General features: G+C 46.6%; 1 protein-coding gene across 3 annotated transcripts in view; it reads left to right on the top strand.

Annotated features, from left to right (window-relative positions):
• Window positions 1–23,035, top strand: part of KIF20B (kinesin family member 20B) — a 502,673-nt gene that overhangs the window by 429,368 nt on the left and 50,270 nt on the right. For 2 of the 3 annotated variants that reach the window (XM_063961679.1, XM_063961678.1), the window contains exons 28-31: window positions 11,593–11,688; window positions 12,312–12,428; window positions 14,245–14,454; window positions 15,223–15,291. In XM_063961679.1, the coding sequence (XP_063817749.1) occupies window positions 11,593–11,688; window positions 12,312–12,428; window positions 14,245–14,454; window positions 15,223–15,291 (492 nt within the window). The remainder of the gene's footprint in view (window positions 1–11,592; window positions 11,689–12,311; window positions 12,429–14,244; window positions 14,455–15,222; window positions 15,292–23,035) is intronic. The other variant, XM_063961680.1, reaches the window with a different exon arrangement.

Below are 23,035 nucleotides of genomic sequence, written 5' to 3'. Positions count from 1 at the left end.
GCGCACAGCACTGCAGCTGTGCGCCATTGCTCCCACACACACCTCACATACTCCGGTCACTGTAAGGGTGCAGGGGGGGGCGCCCTGGGCAGCAATTGGGACCTCTTTGGCAAAAGTTTAGCATATATACAGTTGGGCACTGTATATATGTATGAGCCCCAGCCAAGTAAATGTTTATTTCTCTGAAGTCCTAGTGGATGCTGGGAACTCCGTAAGGACCATGGGGAATAGACGGGCTCCGCAGGAGACTGGGCACTCTAAAAGAAAGATTAGGTACTATCTGGTGTGCACTGGCTCCTCCCTCTATGCCCCTCCTCCAGACCTCAGTTAGAATCTGTGCCCGGCCAGAGCTGGGTGCTCCTAGTGGGCTATCCTGAGCTTGCTAAAAAGAAAGTATTTGTTAGGTTTTTTATTTTCAGTGAGATCTGCTGGCAACAGACTCACTGCTACGTGGGAGATAAAATCGGCGGCAGAAGACTCCGGTCTTCATTAAGGTAGCGCACAGCACTGCAGCTGTGCGCCATTGCTCCCACTGCACACCACACACTCCGGTCACTGTAGGGTGCAGGGCGCTGGGGGGGGGGGCGCCCTTGGCAGCAATAAGAATACCTTTTGGCAATATATACACATAATAGAGTCTGGAAAACTGTATATGTGTAAAAAACCCCGCCATTAAGCTATACAAAACGCGGGAGCAGCCCGCCGCTGAGGGGGCGGGGCCTTCTTCCTCAGCACACCAGCGCCATTTTCTCTTCACAGCTCCGCTGGAAGGACGCTCCCCAGGCTCTCCCCTGCAGTATCCTGTACAAGTAGGGTAAAAAAGAGAGGGGGGGCACATAAATTTAGGCGCAAATAGGTAAATAAGCAGCTATTGGGAAAAATCACTCATTATAGTGTAAATCCCTGTGTTATATAGCGCTGTGGTGTGTGCTGGCATACTCTCTCTCTGTCTCCCCAAAGGACTTTGTGGGGTCCTGTCCTCAGTCAGAGCATTCCCTGTGTGTGTGCGGTGTGTCGGTACGGCTGTGTCGACATGTTTGATGAGAAGGGTTACGTGGAGGCGGAGCAAGGGCAGATAAGTGTGGTGTCGCCCCCGACGGGGCCGACACCGGATTGGATGGTTATGTGGAAGGTCTTAACAGACAGTGTCAACTCCTTACATAAAAGGGTCGATGACGCAGCAGCCTTGGGACAGCCGGGATCTCAGCCCGCGCCTGCCCAGGCGTCTCAGAGGCCATCAGGGGCTCAAAAACGCCCGCTAGCTCAGATGGTAGACACAGATGTCGACACGGAGTCTGACTCCAGTGTAGATGAGGATGAGACAAATGCACAGTCTACAAAAGCCATCCGATGCATGATTACTGCAATGAAAAATGTATTGCACATTTCTGATGTTAACCCGGTTACTACCAAGAAGGGTATTATGTTTGGGGAGAAAAAGCAGCCAGTGACTTTTCCCCCATCTGATTAATTAAATGAATTGTGTGAGGAAGCATGGAGTTCCCCCGATAAGAAACTAGTGATTTCTAAGAGGTTACTGATGGCGATCCCTTTCCCGCCAACGGACAGGTTACGTTGGGAAACATCCCCTAGGGTGGACAAGGCGCTCACATGCTTAGCAAAAAAGGGGCACTGCCGTCTCAGGATACGGCCGCCCTAAAGGAGCCTGCGGATAGAAAGCAGGAAGCTATCCTGAAGTCTGTGTATACACACTCAGGTACTATACTGAGACCTGCTATTGCTTCAGCATGGATGTGTAGTGCTGCAGCCGCATGGTCTGATACCCTGTCAGACAACATTGATTCCCTCGACAGGGATACTATTTTGCTAACCATAGAACATATAAAAGACGTCGTCTTATATATGCGGGATGCACAGAGGGACATTTGCCTGCTGGCATCTAGAATGAATGCAATGTCCATTTCTGCCAGGAGAGTATTATGGACTTTGCAGTGGACAGGTGATGCTGATTCTAAAAGACACATGGAGGTTTTGCCTTATAAGGGTGAGGAATTGTTTGGGGACGGTCTCTCGGACCTCGTATCCACGGCAACAGCCGGGAAGTCAACTTTTTTACCTCAGGTTCCCTCACAGCCTAAGAAAGAACCGTATTATCATGTACAGTCCTTTCGGCCTCAGAAAGGCAAGTGGATCAGAGGCGCATCCTTTCTGCCAAGAGGCAGGGGTAGAGGAAAGAAGCTGCACCAGGCAGCCAGTTCCCAGGAACAAAAATCCTCCCCCGCTTCCTCTAAGTCCACCGCATGACGCTGGGGCTCCACAGGCGGAGCCGGGTGCGGTGGGGGAGCGTCTCCGAAACTTCAGCAACCAGTGGGTTCGCTCACAAGTGGATCTCTGGGCTGTACAAATTGTTTCTCAGGGATACCAGCCGGAGTTCGAGGCGACTCCCCCTCGCCGTTACCTCAAATCAGCCTTGCCAGCTGCTCCCAGGGAGAGGGAGGTAGTACTGGCGGCAATTCACAAGCTGTACCTCCAGCAGGTGATAATCAAGGTTCCCCTCCTTCAACAGGGACGGGGTTACTATTCCACAATGTTTGTGGTACCGAAACCAGACGGTTCGGTGAGACCCATTCTGAATTTAAAATCCTTGGACACTTATATAAGGAAGTTCAAGTTCAAAATGGAATCGCTCAGGGCGGTTATTGCAAGCCTGGAAGAGGGGGATTTTATGGTGTCACTGGACATCAAGGATGCTTACTTGCATGTCCCCGTTTACCCACCTCACCAGGAGTACCTCAGGTTTGCGGTACAGGATTGTCATTACCAATTCCAGACGTTGCCGTTTGGTCTGTCCACGGCACCGAGAGTATTTACCAAGGTAATGGCCGAAATGATGATACTCCTTCGGAAGAAGGGAGTTATAATTATCCCGTACTTGGACGATCTCCTTATAAAGGCGAGGTCCAGAGAGCAGTTGTTAGTCAGCGTAGCACTCTCTCGGGAAGTGTTGCAACAGCACGGCTCGATTCTGAATATCCCAAAGTCGCAGCTGATTCCTGCGACGCGTCTGCTCTACCTGGGCATGATTCTGGACACAGAACAGAAGACGGTGTTTCTCCCGGTGGAGAAGGCCCAGGAATTGTCATCTCTGGTCAGGGACCTCCTGAAACCAAAACAGGTCGGTGCATCATTGCACGCGAGTCCTGGGAAAGATGGTGGCTTCTTACGAAGCAATTCCCTTCGGCAGGTTCCATGCAAGGATCTTTCAGTGGGATCTGTTAGACAAATGGTCCGGATCGCATCTTCAGATGCATCGGTTGATCACCCTGTCCCCAAGGGCCAGGGTGTCTCTGCTGTGGTGGCTGCAGAGTGCTCATCTTCTCGAGGGCCGCAGATTCGGCATACAGGACTGGGTCCTGGTAACCACGGATGCAAGCCTCCGAGGATGGGGGGCAGTCACTCAGGGAAGGAACTTCCAAGGACTGTGGTCAAGTCAGGAGACTTCACTACACAGAAATATACTGGAACTAAGGGCCATTTACAACGCTCTGCGTCAAGCAGAGCCCCTGCTTCAAAACCAACCAGTGCTGATTCAATCAGACAACATCACGGCGGTCGCCCATGTAAACCACCAGGGCGGCACAAGAAGCAGGATGGCGATGGCAGAAGCCACAAGGATTCTCCGATGGGCGGAGAATCACGTGCTAGCACTGTCAGCAGTGTTCATTCCGGGAGTGGACTACTGGGAAGCAGATTTCCTCAGCAGGCACGACCTCCACCTGGGAGAGTGGGGACTTCATCCAGAAGTCTTCACGCAGATTGTAAACCGTTGGGAACGGCCACGGGTGGACATGATGGCGTCCCGCCTCAACAAAAAGCTAAAAAAATATTGCGCCAGGTCAAGGGACCCTCAGGCGATAGCTGTGGACGCACTAGTGACACCGTGGGTGTACCAGTCGGTTTATGTGTACCCTCCTCTTCCTCTCATACCCAAGGTACTGAGGATAGTAAGAAAGAGAGGAGTAAGAACTATACTCATCGTTCCGGATTGGCCAAGAAGAACTTGGTACCCAGAACTACAAGAAATGATCTCAGAGGACCCATGGCCTCTGCGTCTCAGACAGGTCCTGTTACAGCAGGGGCCCTGTCTGTTCCAAGACTTACCGCGGCTGCGTTTGATGGCATGGCGGTTGAACGCCATCCTAACGGAAAAGGGCATTCCAGATGAAGTGATTCCTACGCTGATAAAAGCTAGGAAGGATGTGACAGCAAATCATTATCACCGCATATGGCGGAAATATGTTGCCTGGTGTGAGGCCAGGAAGGCCCCAACGGAGGAATTCCAGCTGGGGCGATTTCTGCACTTCCTACAGTCAGGCGTGACTATGGACCTAAAATTGGGGTCCATAAAGGTCCAGATTTCGGCCCTATCTATTTTCTTTCAAAAAGAACTGGCTTCACTGCCTGAAGTTCAGACGTTTGTTAAGGGAGTGCTGCATATTCAGCCCCCTTTTGTGCCTCCAGTGGCACCTTGGGATCTTAACGTTGTGTTGGATTTCCTGTAATCCCACTGGTTTGAGCCACTTAAGACCGTGGAGCTAAAATATCTCACGTGGATAGTGGTCATGCTATTGGCCTTGGCTTCGGCTAGGCGTGGGTCAGAATTGGCGGCTTTGTCATGTAAAAGCCCTTACCTGATCTTCCATATGGACAGGGCAGAATTGAGGACTCGTCCCCAATTTCTCCCTAAGGTGGTATCAGCGTTTCATTGGAACCAACCTATTGTGGTGCCTGCGGCTACTCGGGACTTGGAGGACTCCAAGTTACTAGATGTAGTCAGGGCTTTGAAAATCTATGTAGCCAGGACGGCTGGAGTCAGGAAAACTGACTCGCTGTTTATCCTGCATGCATCCAACAAGCTGGGTGCTCCTGCTTCAAAGCAAACTATTGCGCGCTGGATCTGTTACACGATTCAGCAAGCTCATTCTGCGGCAGGATTGCCGCATCCTAAATCAGTAAAAGCCCATTCCACAAGGAAGGTGGGCTCTTCTTGGGCGGCTGCCCGAGGGGTCTCGGCTTTACAGCTTTGCTGAGCTGCTACTTGGTCGGGTTCAAACACACTGGCTGAGGAGGACCTTGCCTTTGCTCATTCGGTGCTGCAGAGTCATCCGCACTCTCCCGCCCGTTTGGGAGCTTTGGTATAATCCTCATGGTCCTTACGGAGTTCCCAGCATCCACTAGGACGTCAGAGAAAATAAGAATTTACTCACCGGTAATTCTATTTCTCGTAGTCTGTAGTGGATGCTGGGCGCCCGTCCCAAGTGCGGACTCTCTGCAATACATGTATCTAGTTATTGCTTAACTAAAGGGTTATTGTTATGAGCCATCTGTTACTGAGGCTCAGTTATTGTTCATACTGTTAACTGGGTATGGTTATCACAAGTTGTACGGTGTGGCTGGTATGAGTCTTACCCTGGATTCCAAATCCTTTCCTTGTTGTGTCAGCTCTTCCGGGCACAGTTTCCTTAACTGAGGTCTGAAGGAGGGGCATAGAGGGAGGAGCCAGTGCACACCAGATAGTACCTAATCTTTCTTTTAGAGTGCCCAGTCTCCTGCGGAGCCCGTGTATTCCCCATGGTCCTTACGGAGTTCCCAGCATCCACTACGGACTACGAGAAATAGAATTACCGGTGAGTAAATTCTTATTTTAAGCGGGACAGAAGCCCGCCGTCGAGGGGGCGGGTCTTCTTCCTCAGCACTCACCAGCGCCATGTTTTTTCTCCACAGCACCGCTGAGAGGAAGCTCCCCAGCCTCTCCCCTGCAGTTACACGGTAGAAGAGGGTAAAAAGAGATGGGGGGCACATAATTATGCGCAAAAATCAATATGAACAGCAGCTACTGGGTTAACATTAAGTTACTGTGTTATTCCTGGGTTAATAGCGCTGGGGTGTGTGCTGGCATACTCTCTCTCTGTCTCTCCAAAGGGCCTTATGGGGGAATTGTCTTCAGATGAGCATTCCCTGAGTGTGTGGTGTGTCTGTACGTGTGTGTCGACATGTCTGAGGTAAAAGGCTCCCCTAAGGAGGAGATGGAGCAAATGTGTGTGTGAGGGTGTCTCCGTCGACAACGCCGACACCTGTTTGGATATGTGTAATTAAGTGCTAAGGTGGATTTATTGCACAAAAGATTAGAGAACAGACAGGGAATCTACCCATGTCTGTCCCTATGTCGCAGAGACCTTCAGAGTCTCTCAATGATCACTATCCAAAATAATAGACACTGATATCGACACGGAGTCTGACTCCAATGTCGACTACGATAATGCAAAGTTACAGCCAAAATGGCAGAAAAGTATTCAATATATGATTACTGTAATAAAAGATGATTTGCATATAACTGATGACTCATCTGTCCCTGACACAAGGGTACACATGTTTAAGGGAAAGAAAGCTGAGGTAAATTTCCCTCCTCTCATGATGAAAAAGAGCGGGAATCTCCAGACAAGAGACTGCAGTTTCCCACAAAGAATTCTCAGGGAGTATCCTTTCCCTACTAGGGCCAGGATACGATGGGAATCTTCTCCTAGGGTGTCATGTTTGCCCAAAAGGTAGCCCTGACTTAACCGCTATCCTCAGGGATCCTACAGTTAGCGTGCACATTCTGGTACACTACTCAGACCGGCGATTGTGTCGGCATGGGTTTATAGCGCTGTAGCAGCGTGGACAGGTACCTTATCAGCAGAGATTGAGACCCTAGTATGTATATATATATATATATAGATATATAGATATATATATTAAAGATGCTGTCTTAAGAGATATATATATAAAACATGCCCAAAGAGGCATTAGTCTACTGGGTTCTAGAGTCAACGCTATGTCGATTTCTGCTTGACGTGTCCTGTAGAATATGCAATGGACAGGTGATGCCGACTTAAGAGGCATATGGAAGGCTGAGGATTGTGTGGAGAAGGGATCTCGGACCTGGTCTCCACAGCTATAGCTGGTAATTCTGATATTTTGCCTTATATTCCTGCACAGCCTAGGAAAGCACGACATTATCAAATGCAGCCTTTCGAACACAAAGAAACAAGAAAGTCCGAGGTGCGTCCTTTCTTGCCAGAGGCAGGGGCAGAGGAAAGAAGCTGCACAACACAGCTAGTTCCCAGGAACAGAAGTCCTCCCCGGCCTCTACAAAATCCACCGCATGTCGCTGGGGCTCCACAGGCGGAGCTAGGCCCTGTGGGGGCACGTCTTCGTAAGTTCAGCCACAAGTGGGTTCACTCCCTGTTGGATCCCTGGGCAATAGATATTGTGTCTCAGGGATACAAGCTGGACTTTGAGGAGATGCCCCCTCACCGACGGCCCTGCCGGCTTCCCCCCACGAGAGGGAAATAGTGTTAACTGCAATTCACAAATTGTATCTTCAACAGGTGGTGGTCAAGGTTCCCCTCCTTCAGCAAGGAGGGGGTTATTATTCGACCATGTTGTAATCCCGAAACCGGACGGTTCGGTCAGACCCATATTGAATTTCAAATCCCTGAACATATACCTGAAAAGGTTCAAGTTCAAGATGGAATCGCTAAGAGCGGTCATCGCAAGCCTGAAAGGGGGAGATTTTATGGTGTCTCTGGACATAAAGGATGCATACCTTCATGTCCCCATTTATCCACCTCATCAGGCGTACCTCAGATTTGCGGTACAGGATTGTCATTACCAATTTCAGACGTTGCCATTTGGTCTCTCCACGGCCCCGAGAATCTTTACCAAGGTAATGGCGGAAATGATGGTGCTCCTGCGGAAGCAAGGTGTCACAATTATCCCGTACTTGGACGATCTCCTCATAAAAGCGAGAGCAAGAGAGCAGTTGCTGAACAGCGTATCACTTTCTCTGGAAGTGTAACGGCAACACGACTGGATTCTATATATTCCAAAGTCGCAGTTGGTTCCTACGGCTCATCTGCCTTTCCTAGGCATGATTCTGGACACAGACCAGAAAAGGGTTTATCTCCCGATAGAGAGAGCTCAGGAGCTCATGACACTGGTCAGGAATCTATTAAAACCAAAACAGGTGTCAGTGCTTCACTGCACTCGAGTCCTGGGAAGGATGGTGGCATCATACGAGGCCATTCCCTTCGGCAGGTTCCATGCGAGGACCTTCCAATGGGACTTACTGGACAAGTGGTCCGGATCACATCTTCAGATGCATCGGTTAATCACCCTGTCCCCCAGGGCCAGGGTGTCACTCCTGTGGTGGCTGCAGAGTTCTCGCCTTCTAGAGGGACGCAGATTCGGAATTCAGGACTGGGTCCTGGTGACCATGGACGCTAGCCTCCGAGGGTGGGGAGCAGTCACACAGGGAAGAAATTTCCAAGGTCTGTGGTCAAGTCAAGAGACTTGCCTTCACATCAACATCCTGGAACTAAGGGCCGTATACAACGTCCTACGTCAAGCGGAGCACTTGCTTCGCGACCAACTGGTTCTGATTCAGTCAGACAACATCACCGCAGTGGCTCAGGTGAACCGCCAAGGCAGCACAAGGAGCAGAGTGGCAATGGCAGAAGCCACCAGAATTCTTAGCTGGGCGGAGAATCACGTAAGCGCTCTGTCAGCAGTGTTCATCCCGGGAGTGGACAACTGGGAAGCAGACTTCCTCAGCAGACACGACCTCCACCCGGGAGAGTGGAGACTTCATCAGGAAGTCTTCACACAGATCACATATAGGTGGGAACTTCCACAGGTGGACATGATGGCATCCCGCCTCAACAAAAAACTACATATTGCGCCAGGTCAAGAGACCCTCAGACAATAGCGGTAGACGCCCTGGTGACACCGTGGGTGTTCCAGTCGGTCTATGTATTTCCTCCTCTTCCTCTCATTCCCAAGGTGCTGAGGATAATAAGGAAAGGAGGAGTGAGAACAATCCTCATTGTTCCAGATTGGCCACGAAGGACCTGGTATCCAGATCTGCAAGAAATGCTCACAGAGGACCCGTGGCCTCTTCCTCTAAGACAGGACCTGTTGCAACAGGGGCCCTGTCTGTTCCAAGTCTTACCGCGGCTGCGTTTAACGGCATGGCAGTTGAACGCCGGATCCTAGCAGAAAAGGGCATTCCGGATGAGGTCATTCCTACGCTGATAAAGGCTAGGAAGGACGTGACAGCTAAACATTATCACCGTATGTGGCGAAAATATGTTTCTTGGTGTGAGGCCAGGAATGCTCCTACAGAGGAATTCCAGCTGGGCCGTTTTCTTCACTTTCTACAGTCAGGAGTGAATTTGGGCCTAAAATTGGGCTCCATTAAGGTCCAGATTTCGGCCCTATCCATTTTCTTTCAAAAAGAGTTGGCTCCTCTACCAGAAGTTCAGACGTTGTAAAGGGAGTGCTGCATATTCAGCCTCCTTTTGTGCCTCCAGTGGCACCTTGGGATCTTAACGTGGTGTTAAGTTTACTGAAATCACACTGGTTTGAACCACTTAAAACGGTGGAGTTAAAATATCTCACGTGGAAGGTGGTCATGCTATTAGCCTTGGCTTCGGCTAGGCGTGTGTCAGATTTAGCCGCTTTGTCACATAAAAGCCCCTATCTGGTTTTCCATATAGATAGAGCAGAATTGCGGACCAGTCCACAATTTCTGCCAAAAGTGGTGTCATCTTTTCATATGAATCAACCTATTGTGGTGCCTGTGGCTACTCGTGACTTGGAGGATTCCGAGTTACTGGATGTGGTCAGGGCTTTGAAGGTTTATGTAGCCAGAACGGCTAGAGTCAGGAAAACGGAGTCGCTGTTTATCCTGTATGCATCCAACAAGCTGGGTGCTCCTGCTTCAAAGCAAACTATTGCTCGCTGGATCTGTAACACGATTCAGCAGGCTCATTTTGCGGCTGGATTGCCGCTGCCTAAATCAGTTAAAGCCCATTCCACTAGGAAGGTGGGCTCTTCTTGGGCGGCTGCCCGAGGGGTCTCGGCATTACAACTATGCCGAGTTACTACTTGGTCAGGTTCAAACACTTTTGCGAAGTTCTACAAGTTTGATACCCTGGCTGATGAGGACCTATTGTTTGCTCAATCGGTGCTGCAGAGTCATCCACACTCTCCCGCCCGTTAGGGAGCTTTGGTATAATCCCCATGGTCCTTACGGAGTCCCCAGCATCCACTAGGACGTTAGTGAAAATAAGATTTTACTTACCGGTAAATCTATTTCTCATAGTCCGTAGTGGATGCTGGGCGCCTGTCCCAAGTGCGGACTTCTGCAATACTTGTATATAGTTATTGCTGTAATAAGGGCTATGTTATTGTTGCATCAGGGTTGAACTGATGCTCTGTTGTTGTTCATACTGTTGACTGGGTAAGTTTATCACAAGTTATACGGTGTGATTGGAGTGGCTGGTATGAGTCTTGCCCTGGATTTCCAAAATCCTTTCCTTGTACTGTCAGCTCTTCCGGGCACAATTTCTCTAACTGAGGTCTGGAGGAGGGACATAGAGGGAGGATCCAGAGCACACCAGAATCTAAATTCTTTCTTAAAGTGCCCATGTCTCCTGCGGAGCCCATCTATTCCCCATGGTCCTTACGGAGTCCCCAGCATCCACTACGGACTACGAGAAATAGTTTTACCGGTAAGTAAAATCTTATTTTTTTCGTTGAAACCGACTTGCTCATACTTTACCATCCCAGTGGACCTGGAGGGGGAATATAATAGTGCATCGAGGCACCGTGCCCGAAGCATGTTGATCCATGCGAGGGGACGCCATACACTTATACAGTGTCCATGTCAACCTATGTCAACATACACACCAAAAAGCAATGAAAACCTTGTGTCGACTTTTTGACCTTGTCTTTTTTAAATGTCGGGATTTTGATCTTGTCTTATTTTAAATGTCAGGATTTTGACCTTGTCTGTATTTTGACCATCGGTCAATGGCTGTCTGTATTTTGACCTTTGGGATTTTGATTGTAAGTATATCAGACTAAACCCGGTTTTAATACTCCATGTACCTATATTATTTTTCTATAGGGTACCAATGAAATAAAGTGTGTGGCCTCCCCATAATGCAGGGACAAAGATTTCTTTTATGACTAAACATATAACTAGAAGAAACGTTATGTTACAAGCTTTCAGTTTAGAGTATTTGAATAGAATTCACAAATTAATTTAGTTGTTTACTTTTCATTTTGAAATAATTACGTAATTTATGTATAATTCAAGTACAGTATATTTTCTGCTGTCTTTATGCTGTTATAAAATGCAAACCTTGTTGTGCCCATAAGATGTAACAACAAAACTTTTGTTGCGGTTAAGAAGTAAAACCTTACAGCGGTACTTCAAAGAGATGTAAATGATCTCTTCACACATTAACCACGTCTTTAAGCAGTTGTGCCTTTTCCCATGTAGTCTTCTATCATACTTTTTCAATGCCCTTTTTTCTATTTCAAGAAAGTTAAAAGAAAGAAAAAAAAATCTCATCGTGCTGCTCTTATTACTTTCCAACAGATTAAAGGGTTCTCTGCCCAAAGAATCTGCCTTTGCAGTGTTATATTTTCTGTTTAATTTTCGAAGAAAGTAATTATAATTCACGTTTATATGTGCCCTTTACTTGGATTTGGTTGACTGTATTATATTTTTAATCTAAGGAGTCTTCTGCCATGGAGGAAATGAAGAGGCAGCTGGCTGCAAGGGAAGCTCTGGTCAAGGAGTTACAGGACAAACTAGTAGAAATAGAAGAAAAGGTGGTTATTCCGGTACTTGTAAGACTGTCTGGGTATTTGGTTATGAGTTAGCTCATATTGTATATTTTTGAAAATGTTGAGCAGAGGTGTAACTACGGTTGATGGCACCCCCCCCCCCCCCAAAAAAAAAAAAACTGAATTCTTATATTGAGACCAAAAATAAACACACAATGGTTCAAGCAATATGAAATGTTTTTTTGTTTGTTTTTGTTTTTTACAATTCTAATGACTTCTAATATTAGGTACCCACCACTTTAATTATACTGCTAACATTTATACATTTATGTCAATATATTTCCTCCAAATAAATAAAGGGTAACAACTTTAGACATGGGTAGACTTAATGGGGCCAAATGTAATAGAGTGAGAGTTTAAAAAAGTGAGAGATTTGTTAAGGTTTTGCAGGGTTTTTTTTTAAAGTGGCAATCATGCACACAGCAAGATCAACTTGGTTTTGCAGTGTAAATGATTGCCACTTTAAAAAAAAAATTGAAAAACCTTACCAAATCTCTCACTTTCTAAAACTCTCACTCTATTACATTTGGCCCAATATGTACAACTGTAACATGGAGCAATAATGTTCTTGGTGAAATACTGAACTGCTGAGTTTGTTTGTAACACAGGTGGTGAAACCACAAGCTGCCATAACTGATGAACCTGAAGCGGTAAACCTGCTGAGCAATGTTTCCAGAGAGGCAAAATCTTCCACAAGCAGTGATGTTTCTGTAGGTGACAGTCAGGTCAGTACGTTGCGAGCAAGCATATTGGCAGTATATACAGCAGTGAACGTTATAGTTGTAAGTATGTCTAGTTCCTAAACAAAGGCCATTTGTATTTCCCTTTGCACTGTTTCTAGAGCTAGGAACCATTAGCATATTTTATCTATAGCAGGTGATGGAAAGACGTAAAGGGGCTCTGAAATGCCAATATTGTTTCCCTTATTACTGTTTGTAGAGCTAGGAACCATAAACGGATTTCATATATAGCAGGTGATATAAAGGGGCCCTCAAAGGTCATTTGTACAGTATTTACCTATGCACTGTTTCTAGAGCTAGATACCATTAGCATATTTTATATAAAGCAGGTGATGGAAAGGGTTTCTCAAAGGCCATTTGTATTTCCCTTTGCACTATTTCTAGCAGGGACGTGCAGTGAGCTAAATGGCTCAGGAGGCACTGGCTTGCACCAGAGCCAAATTTACACGCAATATATGAGCCAAAAGGTACATCTGGGCATTATACACAGGTGCAGCAGTACAAACACCTGGAAATTTGGTGAGTTTTGTTCAGAAATGTGCGGAAAGGCTAGCCAGGTGAGGCACTGCCTCACCTGCCATAGACTTTTTACTCCGGAGTTTTGGCTATATAAATTATTTGAATAATGCAAAGAAGATATTTCAAACATATTGTTTGTATTTTTCATATACTTTATACAGTCAAAAGTCTGGCACAAACGTTAGTATGACAGGAAAGGCTCTGCCTCACCCCACTGCACGTCACTGGTTTCTAGAGCTAGGAACCATTAGCATATTTTATATATAGAAGGTGATGAAAAGGTGTAAAGTGGTTCTCAACACGTTTAATCTCCAAGTCACATATAATAAGTTACAATGAAAAGAAGCAACATAAATATGTGGGGAAGGGGGTAATGCAGATTCTGACATTATTGTTCCAATATGCGGTGATGTTATCATGGATAAGAGATATGGGGGGCGTCATTCCGAGTTGATCGCATGTTGCAACTTTTTGCAGCCCGTGCGATCAACTAGTCGCCGCCTATGGGGGAGTGTTTTTGCATTGCAAGACTGCGAACGCTTGTGCAGCCCTGTTATGCAAAAAAGGTTTTGTGTAAAACAAGACCAGGGTAAGAGTTACTTACAGTGTGCGATTAATCCAGCGTTGCAGGTCCCGGAATTGACGTCAGACACCCGCCCTGCAAAAGCTTGGACACGCCTGCATTTTTCCAAACATTCCCAGAAAACGGTCAGTTGACACCCAGAAATACCCTCTTCCTGTCAGTCTCCTTGCGATCGGCTGTGCGAATGGATTCTTCGTTAAATCCATCACCCGTTTGACGCGCCTGCGCATTGCGGAGCATGCGCAGTAGTAACCTGTTTGCTGCGCTACAAAAAACGACAGCGAGTGATCAACTCTGAATGACCCCCAAAGTGGAGACTGAAAGAGTGGCTTGTCAGTTATCAATCGGTTCCTAACTCGCCTGTAACAGTCTGTGTCAGGAGCTGGTTGGCTGGTCATTTATCACTCATTATCCGTATCCACTTTCTCGCTTGTTAAGGCTTAATACATTTGGGTCTTACTGGTTTATCTCCGTCTCTGTCTTTCCCCCAGTGAGACGCTATATACTGCAAATGTACACTTTTATATGAACCTCCTGGGTAATTATCTAGTTTAGAGATTGTTGAATAGCTTGCCATTCTGAACAATTGAAAAGCAATTCTAACCGCAATCCACTTGCTACTGATGAGCTTGTCAGATGAAAATCATCCCCAAGAATGATGGATGTAAATAAAATCTGCTTCGTGTTTTATTTTTGTAGTCACAGGATGGGTCGGATACAGTGTTAGACTCCTCTATGATTTCTACAGCAAATGGAAAAGCCAGCAGGTTTCCGAAACCTCAGATGGAAATCCGATTCAGTCCCGTCAAGCCTAACAGAATGGAAGTAAAACATCATGGGGACGATTCGCCAATAACTGTGAAAATATCACGAATGACAAGAAAGCGGAAGAGTAATGAAATGGAGCAGGTAATGTGTGATGATCATAGTAATATTTTCAGTAATTTGGTGTTTGGCTATATACTGTATTTGTGGTGTAATATAACCCCCATGCCTCAGTGATTCTTCTGTGTCATAATAATAAAATGTATAGGTTACAGTGTCACAGATACTGGTATCCACTCTTTACATATTAGCATTTCTGCTTACAGAATTGAATTTCAAATTGTAGCTGCTCTTTAAGAAAATGAGTAATTGTATTCACTAGAGTGCTGATGTACGTCTGTTTGTGGGGCGTATATTGTGTGGTTTTGTACTGCACATGCTTTGGAACTGTATGGACATTCCAGAGACAGCATTCTGAGCTATAATGCGGCATTCTCATGTCCGCAACATTCAGGGAGGGTGTGTTGATGGAACTGCAGCCATGCAGTATTGGACATAAGCAGAGATACACCTGAGTTCAGAAGTACCGTATCTGTTGCATCTAGTATAGGCTGGGGAAAGAGGTACTAATGACGAGGAGTAGCAAAGCAAGCATACATATGAAGGCAGGTGCATTGTTAGATATATACATCTCTGCATACCAAGGAATATACCCAGTGCGGGAGGTGGGACGCCTGCTTTCTGCCCAACTGGACCAGGCCCAAAGTTTTCAAGATGTCATTGTCGCTCTGCTTTCTGTTATAAGGCGCATACTGAATGCCTTGAATATTACCTAGAGAGAAATTGTGTAAACTGTCCCAAGTCTTTATTACTGTAATAATTGTCTGTTTTCTTCAATTGATTTTCTTCAAGAATAAAATTCTTTCAAGCTGCTGGAAAATGACTTGTAAAGAGACAGATATGTCTGCCAACTTTTTTCAGGTATTGAATTTCCTTGATGGTGTGGGTGAATTCATTACCTGTAGTCCTGTTTCATGTAGACCCCATTAATGTCTTCATATTGATGCTTTGTTTATAAAAGGGTCAGTGGCAGAATCCTAAAGCCAGTGTGCTAGGATCATTCTATTCAAACATGAAAACATAGAAATGATCCAATATGTCCATGATACGGCAAGTAATATACCATTTATGTGTAGATAGTAGATTTATTACCTTTATAAAGAATAAATAAATAAAAATAAGTTACTAATTAGTCTTTATTTATACAGAGAAAACATTGCCATCATATCTAAATTCTCCATAATAAATGTTCAAGGCTCTACAGATCATTTCCAAACCACCGATTCAGCCCATGTCTGTGGTGAGAGCTCTGTTCTACTCCACTTAATTTGTGTCCTCGTAAATCTAGCCTCAATACGCCATGTATCACGAGATGCCTGGTGTCAGTGAGCCTCCAGGCCCCATGTTGGGTGTTTTTTTTTTTTTTTTTTTTTTTTACAAAAATGCATTTTAGTTGCAACTTGATGTAGCTAGGAAGCTGGAGAAGACTGTGCGGATTAATATATGCAAAGGAAGGGGGACCCTAGTTTGCACACCATAATTAGGTAATGAGGTGCTACTCTGCTTGAGACTTAATACAATGTACAGAGGGAAAAAGATGTAGGTGCACTATCTCACACTAGCTCAACCTGTAATAACCAGAGGCATTTAGCATAATCCTGGCCAGGGCTATGAGCTTACCCACCGTACCAAGGTAGCCTCATATTAACACTAACTGCAGGGGTTCAGGTCCGGGGGGCAGGACACCCCAAAGCCACCCAGCCAGACCTGATTAATATATGACACTTGTATATTGTATGTGACTGAGGGGTCTATTTACTAAGCTGTGGAGAGAGATAAAGTGCCAGCCAGTCATCTCCCAACTGCCATGTTACAGGCTATGTTTGAAAAATGAGTTAGGAGCTGGTTGATTGGTACTTTGGGGTCTATGTACTAAGCTTTGGAGGGGGATAAAGCAGATGGAGATAAAGTACCAACTAACCAGCTCCTTAGGGTGGAAACACACTAGAATCTCTGCACGTTATGTAGTTTACGGCCAAATTGGAACGACATATCATCCAGATCATTCAGTGTGTATTCATGATTGCGCTCCTGCAGGCCACAGATGGCATCTTCTGGTTGGCCATGCTGTATGGCCAATATCGCTGTGATGTGTATACGACCTAACTGCCATTTCTCAAACCCAGCCTGTAACATGTCAGTTAGGAGCTGATCGGCTGATACTTTATATCCATCCACTTTAGCTCTCTCCAAGGCTTAGTACATAGACTCCATCACACAGATTCAGACACTCAGATGCTTACAGATATACAGGTGTCATATATCAAATGAATCTACACAGTCTCCATGTGCATCCAAGTCACATTGCACTGTCAACAAGATGCATTTTAGGCAAAATAAACACCCGATACTAGGAGATTCTCACTGGACCTGGTGCGCCAAGAGGGGCTGCTCAACACAACTGCAGCAATGATGTATGAGGACACATCTGTACAGAATGTAATCATGTTACCGGCGGTCGGGATCCCACTGGTCAGTATACTGACCCCGGGATCCCGACTGCTGGAAATCCTGACAGTCGGCATGCCGACTAACAGGGACTATTCCCACTCGTGGGTGTCCACGACACCCATAGAGTGGGAATAGAACCTGTGGCATGCACAGTGAGCCACCGAGACCCGCTGCATGGCAAGCCCCTGCTGGCAATCTGACGGACGGGATCCCGGCGTCGGGATGCAGACCACTGTACATCCTCCCAGTGGAATCCTTTATACTAGACTCATACAGATTTGCATTAATTATCTGAAAAACACAGCAGATATCCTTCAGCAATAGTTGGAGTGACAGCAGGTTCTTTCTTACTCCTCTATAATGAGTCTAAAATGTATAAAAAATGATATTCTTATTAATCTTCCTTCTTACATTTGCATACCATGATAGAATGTAAAATAATTTACATGCTATGTTCTTAATACCACAATTGTCTTGATGTCCGCATCCAGTAGATTTGAGCTTGCCACATGCACAGCAATATCCGTGTCCATATTGGATAATTGGTCCCAAATTGAATTGTATGTGGCAACAAACGGATCAGTTAATGATCTTTTGCAAACTGAACCATTTTTAGTTAAGGTTGGCAAGTGTAATCTAAGATGACCACTACTCCCAACTGTGGGTGTGGTTATCTTCCGGGCACACTGATAAGTGTGTAGCCAAAACGACTGATTTACCAGGAACTTCTGATGTCACGACTTCCTAGTGAGCTGGCTGATTTCTGCATTGGCCCTAAATCTCTGTAAGAGACAGTTCCACTTTACATTTACAGTAGGTATGGTTTCACATTTATTTTTCTCCCATGGCAATGTTTTTCTTCTTTGTCACTAAATTTGGTAACTGAGCAACAAAATTGATTCTTGCAAGTTTACTTTCTTCTATAAATGATTTAACATAATTTTCATCAAAATCTGGTCTTTCTTAAATTATCCCTATATATTATGGCTTATTGCGAAGGGACCTTATTATAAACTGTTATTCCTGCTACTAACTGTATTGTGGGCTACCACTTTCATTCTTCATTCACCTCATGCACAGTATTCTGTAACAAACATCTGCATGATTTCTGATCTAATTGGTGGTGAAAGAGAAATATTTGCCTGTTATGCGAGTACTGCGGTATATACAGTTGTATCCATGGAAGATCACCTACAGTTTCTCTATCGTCCTAGTGGATGCTGGGGTTCCTGAAAGGACCATGGGGAATAGCGGCTCCGCAGGAGACAGGGCACAAAAGTAAAGCTTTTCCGATCAGGTGGTGTGCACTGGCTCCTCCCCCTATGACCCTCCTCCAGACTCCAGTTAGATTTTTGTGCCCGGCCGAGAAGGGTGCAATTCTAGGTGGCTCTCCTAAAGAGCTGCTTAGAGAAAGTTTAGCTTAGGTTTTTTATTTTACAGTGAGTCCTGCTGGCAACAGGATCACTGCAACGAGGGACTGAGGGGAGAAGAAGTGAACTCACCTGCGTGCAGGATGGATTGGCTTCTTGGCTACTGGACATCAGCTCCAGAGGGACGATCACAGGTACAGCCTGGATGGTCACCGGAGCCGCGCCGCCGGCCCCCTTGCAGATGCTGAAGTTAGAAGAGGTCCAGAATCGGCGGCTGAAGACTCTGACAGTCTTCTAAAGGTAGCGCACAGCACTGCAGCTGTGCGCCATTTTCCTCTCAGCACACTTCACACGCTGTCACTGAGGGTGCAGGGCGCTGGGGGGGGGGCGCCCTGGGAGGCAAATGTAAACCTATATACTGGCTAAAAATACCTCACATATAGCCCCCAGAGGCTATATGGAGATATTTAACCCCTGCCAAACTTCACTAAAGAGCGGGAGACGAGCCCGCCGGAAAAGGGGCGGGGCCTATCTCCTCAGCACACAGCGCCATTTTTTCTCTCACAGAAAGGCTGGAGAGAAGGCTCCCAGGCTCTCCCCTGCACTGCACTACAGAAACAGGGTTTAAACAGAGAGGGGGGCACTAATTGGCGATATAAATATATATATAAAGATGCTATTAGGGAGAAACACTTATATAAGGTTGTCCCTATGTAATTATAGCGTTTTTTGGTGTGTGCTGGCAAACTCTCCCTCTGTCTCTCCAAAGGGCTAGTGGGGTCCTGTCCTCTGTCAGAGCATTCCAGGTGTGTGTGCTGTGTGTCGGTACGTGTGTGTCGACATGTATGAGGACGATGTTGGAGGAGGCGGAGAAATTGCCTGTAATGGTGATGTCACTCTCTAGGGAGTCGACACCGGAATGGATGGCTTATTTAGGGAATTACGTGAAAATGTCAACACGCTGCAAGGTCGGTTGACGACATGAGACGGCCGACAAACAATTAGTACGGTCCAGGCGTCCATTTACCTCAGTCGGTCGACACAGACACAGACACGGACACTGAATCCAGTGTCGACGGTGAATAAACAAACGTATTCCTCATTAGGGCCACACGTTAAGGGCAATGAAGGAGGTGTTACATATTTCTGATACTACAAGTACCACAAAAAAGGGTATTATGTGGGAGTGAAAAAACTACCTGTAGTTTTTCCTGAATCAGATAAAATAAAATGTGTGATGATGCGTGGGTTTACCCCGATAGCAAATATTGGCGTTATACCCTTTCCCGCCAGATAGGGCGCGTTGGGAAACACCCCTTAGGGTGGATAAGGCGCTCACACGCTTATCAAGTGGCGTTACCGTCTCCAGATACGGCCGCCCTCAAGGAGCCAGCTGATAGGCAGCTGGAAAAATATCCTAAAAAGTATATACACACATACGGTGGTTATACTGCGACCAGCGATCGCCATCAGCCTGGAGATGCAGTGCTGGGTTGGCTTGGTCGAATTCCCTGACTAAAAATATTTTATTGATATAGAGCATTTAATAGGATGCATTCTATATATATGTATGCGAGATGCACAGAGGGATATTTGCACTCTGGCATCAAGATAAGTGCGTTGTCCATATCTCCCAGAAGATGTCATGGACACGACAGTGGTCAGGTGATACAGATCCCATACGGCACATGGAAGTATTGCCGTATAAAGGGAAGGAGTTATTTGGGGTCGGTCCATCGGACCTGGGGGCCACGGCTACAGCTGGGAAATCCAACCTTTTTACCCCAAGTTACATCTCAGCAGAAAAAGACACTGTCTTTTCAGCCTCAATCCTCCCGTTTCCCATGTGGGCAAGCGGGCAAAAGGCCAGTCATATCTGCCCAGACATAGAGGAAAGGGAAGTAGACTGCAGCAGGCAGCCCCTTCCCAGGAAAAGAAGCCCTCCACCGCGTCTGCCAAGTCCTCAGCGTGACGCTGGGGCCGTGCAAGCGGACTCAGGTGAGGTGGGGGGGTAGTCTCAAGAGTCTCAGCGCGCAGTGGGATCACTCGCAAGTTGACCCCTAGATCGTACAAGTATTATCCCAGGGGTACAGATTGGAGAGTCGAGACATTTTTTCCTCGCAGGTTCCTGAAGCCTGCTTTACCAACGGCTCCCTCCGACAGGGAGGCAGTATTGGGAAAAAATTCACAAGCTGTATTTCCAGCAGGTGATAATCAAAGTACCCCTCCTACAACAAGGAAAAGGGTATTAGTCTTCCACACTATATTGTGGTACTGAAGCCAGACGGCTTGGTGAGACATAGTCTAAATCTGAAATCTTTGAACACTTACATAAAAAGGTTCAAATCAAGATGGAGTCACTCAGAGCAGTGATAGAGAACCGGAAAAAAGGGGACTATATGGTGTCCCTGGACATCAAGGATTACCTCCATGTCCAAATTTGCCCTTCTCAACAAGGGTACCTCTGGTTCGTGATACAGAACTGTCAATATCAGTTTCAGACGCTGCCGTTGAATTATCCACGGCACCCCGGGCCTTTACCAAGGTAATGGCCGAAAAGATGATTCTTAAAAGAAGAAAGGCATCTTAATTATCCCTTACTTGGACGATATCCTGAAAGGGGCAAGTTTCCAGAGAACAGTTGGAGGTCGGAAAAGAACTATCTAAAGTAGTTCTACGACAGCACGAGTGGATTCTAAATATTCCAAAAATCGCAGCTGTTTTCCGATGATACGTCTGCTGTTCCTAGGAATGATTCTGGGCATAGTCCAGAAAGAGGTATTTCTCCTGGAGGGGAAAGCCAGGGAGTTATCCGACCTAGTCAGAAACCTCCTAAAACCAGGCCAAGTATCAGTGCATCAATGCACAGGAGTCCTGGGAAAAATGGTGGCTTCTTACGAAGCGATTCCATTCGGCAGATCTCACGCAAAAACTTTTCAGGGGGATTTGCTGGACGAATGGTCCGGATCGCATCTTCAGATGCATCAGCGGATAACCCTGTCTCCAAGGACAAGGGTGTCTCTTCTGTGGGGGCTGCAGAGTGCTCATCTTCTAGAGGGCAGCACATTCAGCATTCAGGACTGTGTTCTGGTGACCACGGATGCCAGTCTGAGAGGCTGGGGAACAGTCACACAGGGAAGAAATTTCCAAGGAAGTGTGGTCAAGTCTGGAGATTTCTCTCCACATGAATATACTGGAGCTAAGGGCAATTTACGATGCTCTGAGCCTAGGAAGACCTCTGCTTCAAAGTCAACCGGTGCTGATCCAGTAGGACATCATCATGGCAGTCGCCCACGTAAACAGACGGGGCGGCACAAGAAGCAGGAGGGCAATGACAGCAAGGATTCTTCGCTGGGCGAAAAATCATGTGATAACACTGTCAGCAGTGTTCATTCCGGGAGTGGACAATTAGGAAGATTTCCTCAGCATGGATGAATTCCACCCGGAAAAGTGGGAACTTCATCTGGAAGTTTCCACATGTTTGTAAACCGTTGGGAAAGACCAAAGGTGGTTATGATGGCGTCCCACATGAAGCGCCAGGTCTAGAGACCCTCAGGCAATAGCTGGGACGCTCTGGTAACACCGTGGGTGTACCAGTCGGTGTATGTGTTCCCTCCTCTGCTTTTCATACCCAGTGTATGGAGAATGATAGGAAGGAGAGGAGTAAGAACTATACTCGTGGCTCCGGTTTGGCCAAGAAGAACTTGGTACCCGGAACTTCAAGAGATACTAGAAAGGATCTTGATTCAGCAAGAATCATGTCTGTTCCATGACTTACCGCAGCCGCGTTGACGGGTGAACGCCGGATCCTAAGGGAAAAGGCATTCCGGAAGAGGTCATCCCTACCCTGGTCAGAGCCAGGAAGGAGGTGACCGCACAACATTATCACTGCTTAGGTGAAAATGTGTTCCATGGTGTGAGGCCAGGAAGGCTCCACGGAAGAATTTCAACTAGGTTAATTCCTACATTTCCTGCAAACAGGAGTGTATATGGGTCTCAAATTGGGGTCCATTAAGGTTCAAATTTCGACCGGTCGATTTTCTTCCAGAAAGAAATTGGCTTCAGTTCCTGAAGTCCAGAAGTTGTTAAGGGAGTACTGCATATACAACCCCCTTTTGATGTCTCCAGTGGCACTGGGCGATCTCAACGTAGTTTGGGATTCCTAAAATCACATTGGTTTAAACAACTCAAATCTGTGGATTTGATATATCTCACATGGAAAGCGACCATGCTGTTGGTCCTGGCCTCGGCCAGGCGAGTGTCAGAATTGGCGGCTTTATCTCACAAAGCCATATCTGATTGTCCATTCGGACAGAGCAAAGCTGTGGACTCGTCCCCAGTTTCTCCCTAAGGTGGTGTCAGCGTTTCACCTGAACCAGCTTATTGTGGTACCTGCGGCTACTAGGGACTTGGAGGACTCCAAGTTGCTGGATGTTGTCAGGGCCCTGAAAATATAGTTTCCAGGTCGGCTGGAGTCAGGAAATCTGACTTGCTGTTTATCCTGTATGCACCCAACAAGCTGGGTGCTCCTGCTTCTAAGCAGACTATTGCTCGTTGGATTTGTAGTACAATTCAGCTTGCACATTCTGTGGCAGGCTTGCCACAGCAAAAAATATGTAAATGCCCATTCCACAAGGAAGGTGGGCTCATCTTGGGCGGCTGCCCGAGGGGTCTCGGCATTACAACTCTGCCGAGCAGCTACGTGGTCGGGGGAGAACACGTTTGTAAAATTCTACTAATTTGATACCCTGGCAAAAAGAGGACCTGGAGTTCTCTCATTCGGT

The sequence above is a fragment of the Pseudophryne corroboree genome, chromosome 3 (assembly GCF_028390025.1).
Source record: "Pseudophryne corroboree isolate aPseCor3 chromosome 3, aPseCor3.hap2, whole genome shotgun sequence".
In the NCBI taxonomy this organism is placed as follows: Eukaryota; Metazoa; Chordata; class Amphibia; order Anura; family Myobatrachidae; genus Pseudophryne; species Pseudophryne corroboree.
This window is presented reverse-complemented; position numbering and strand designations above follow the sequence as displayed.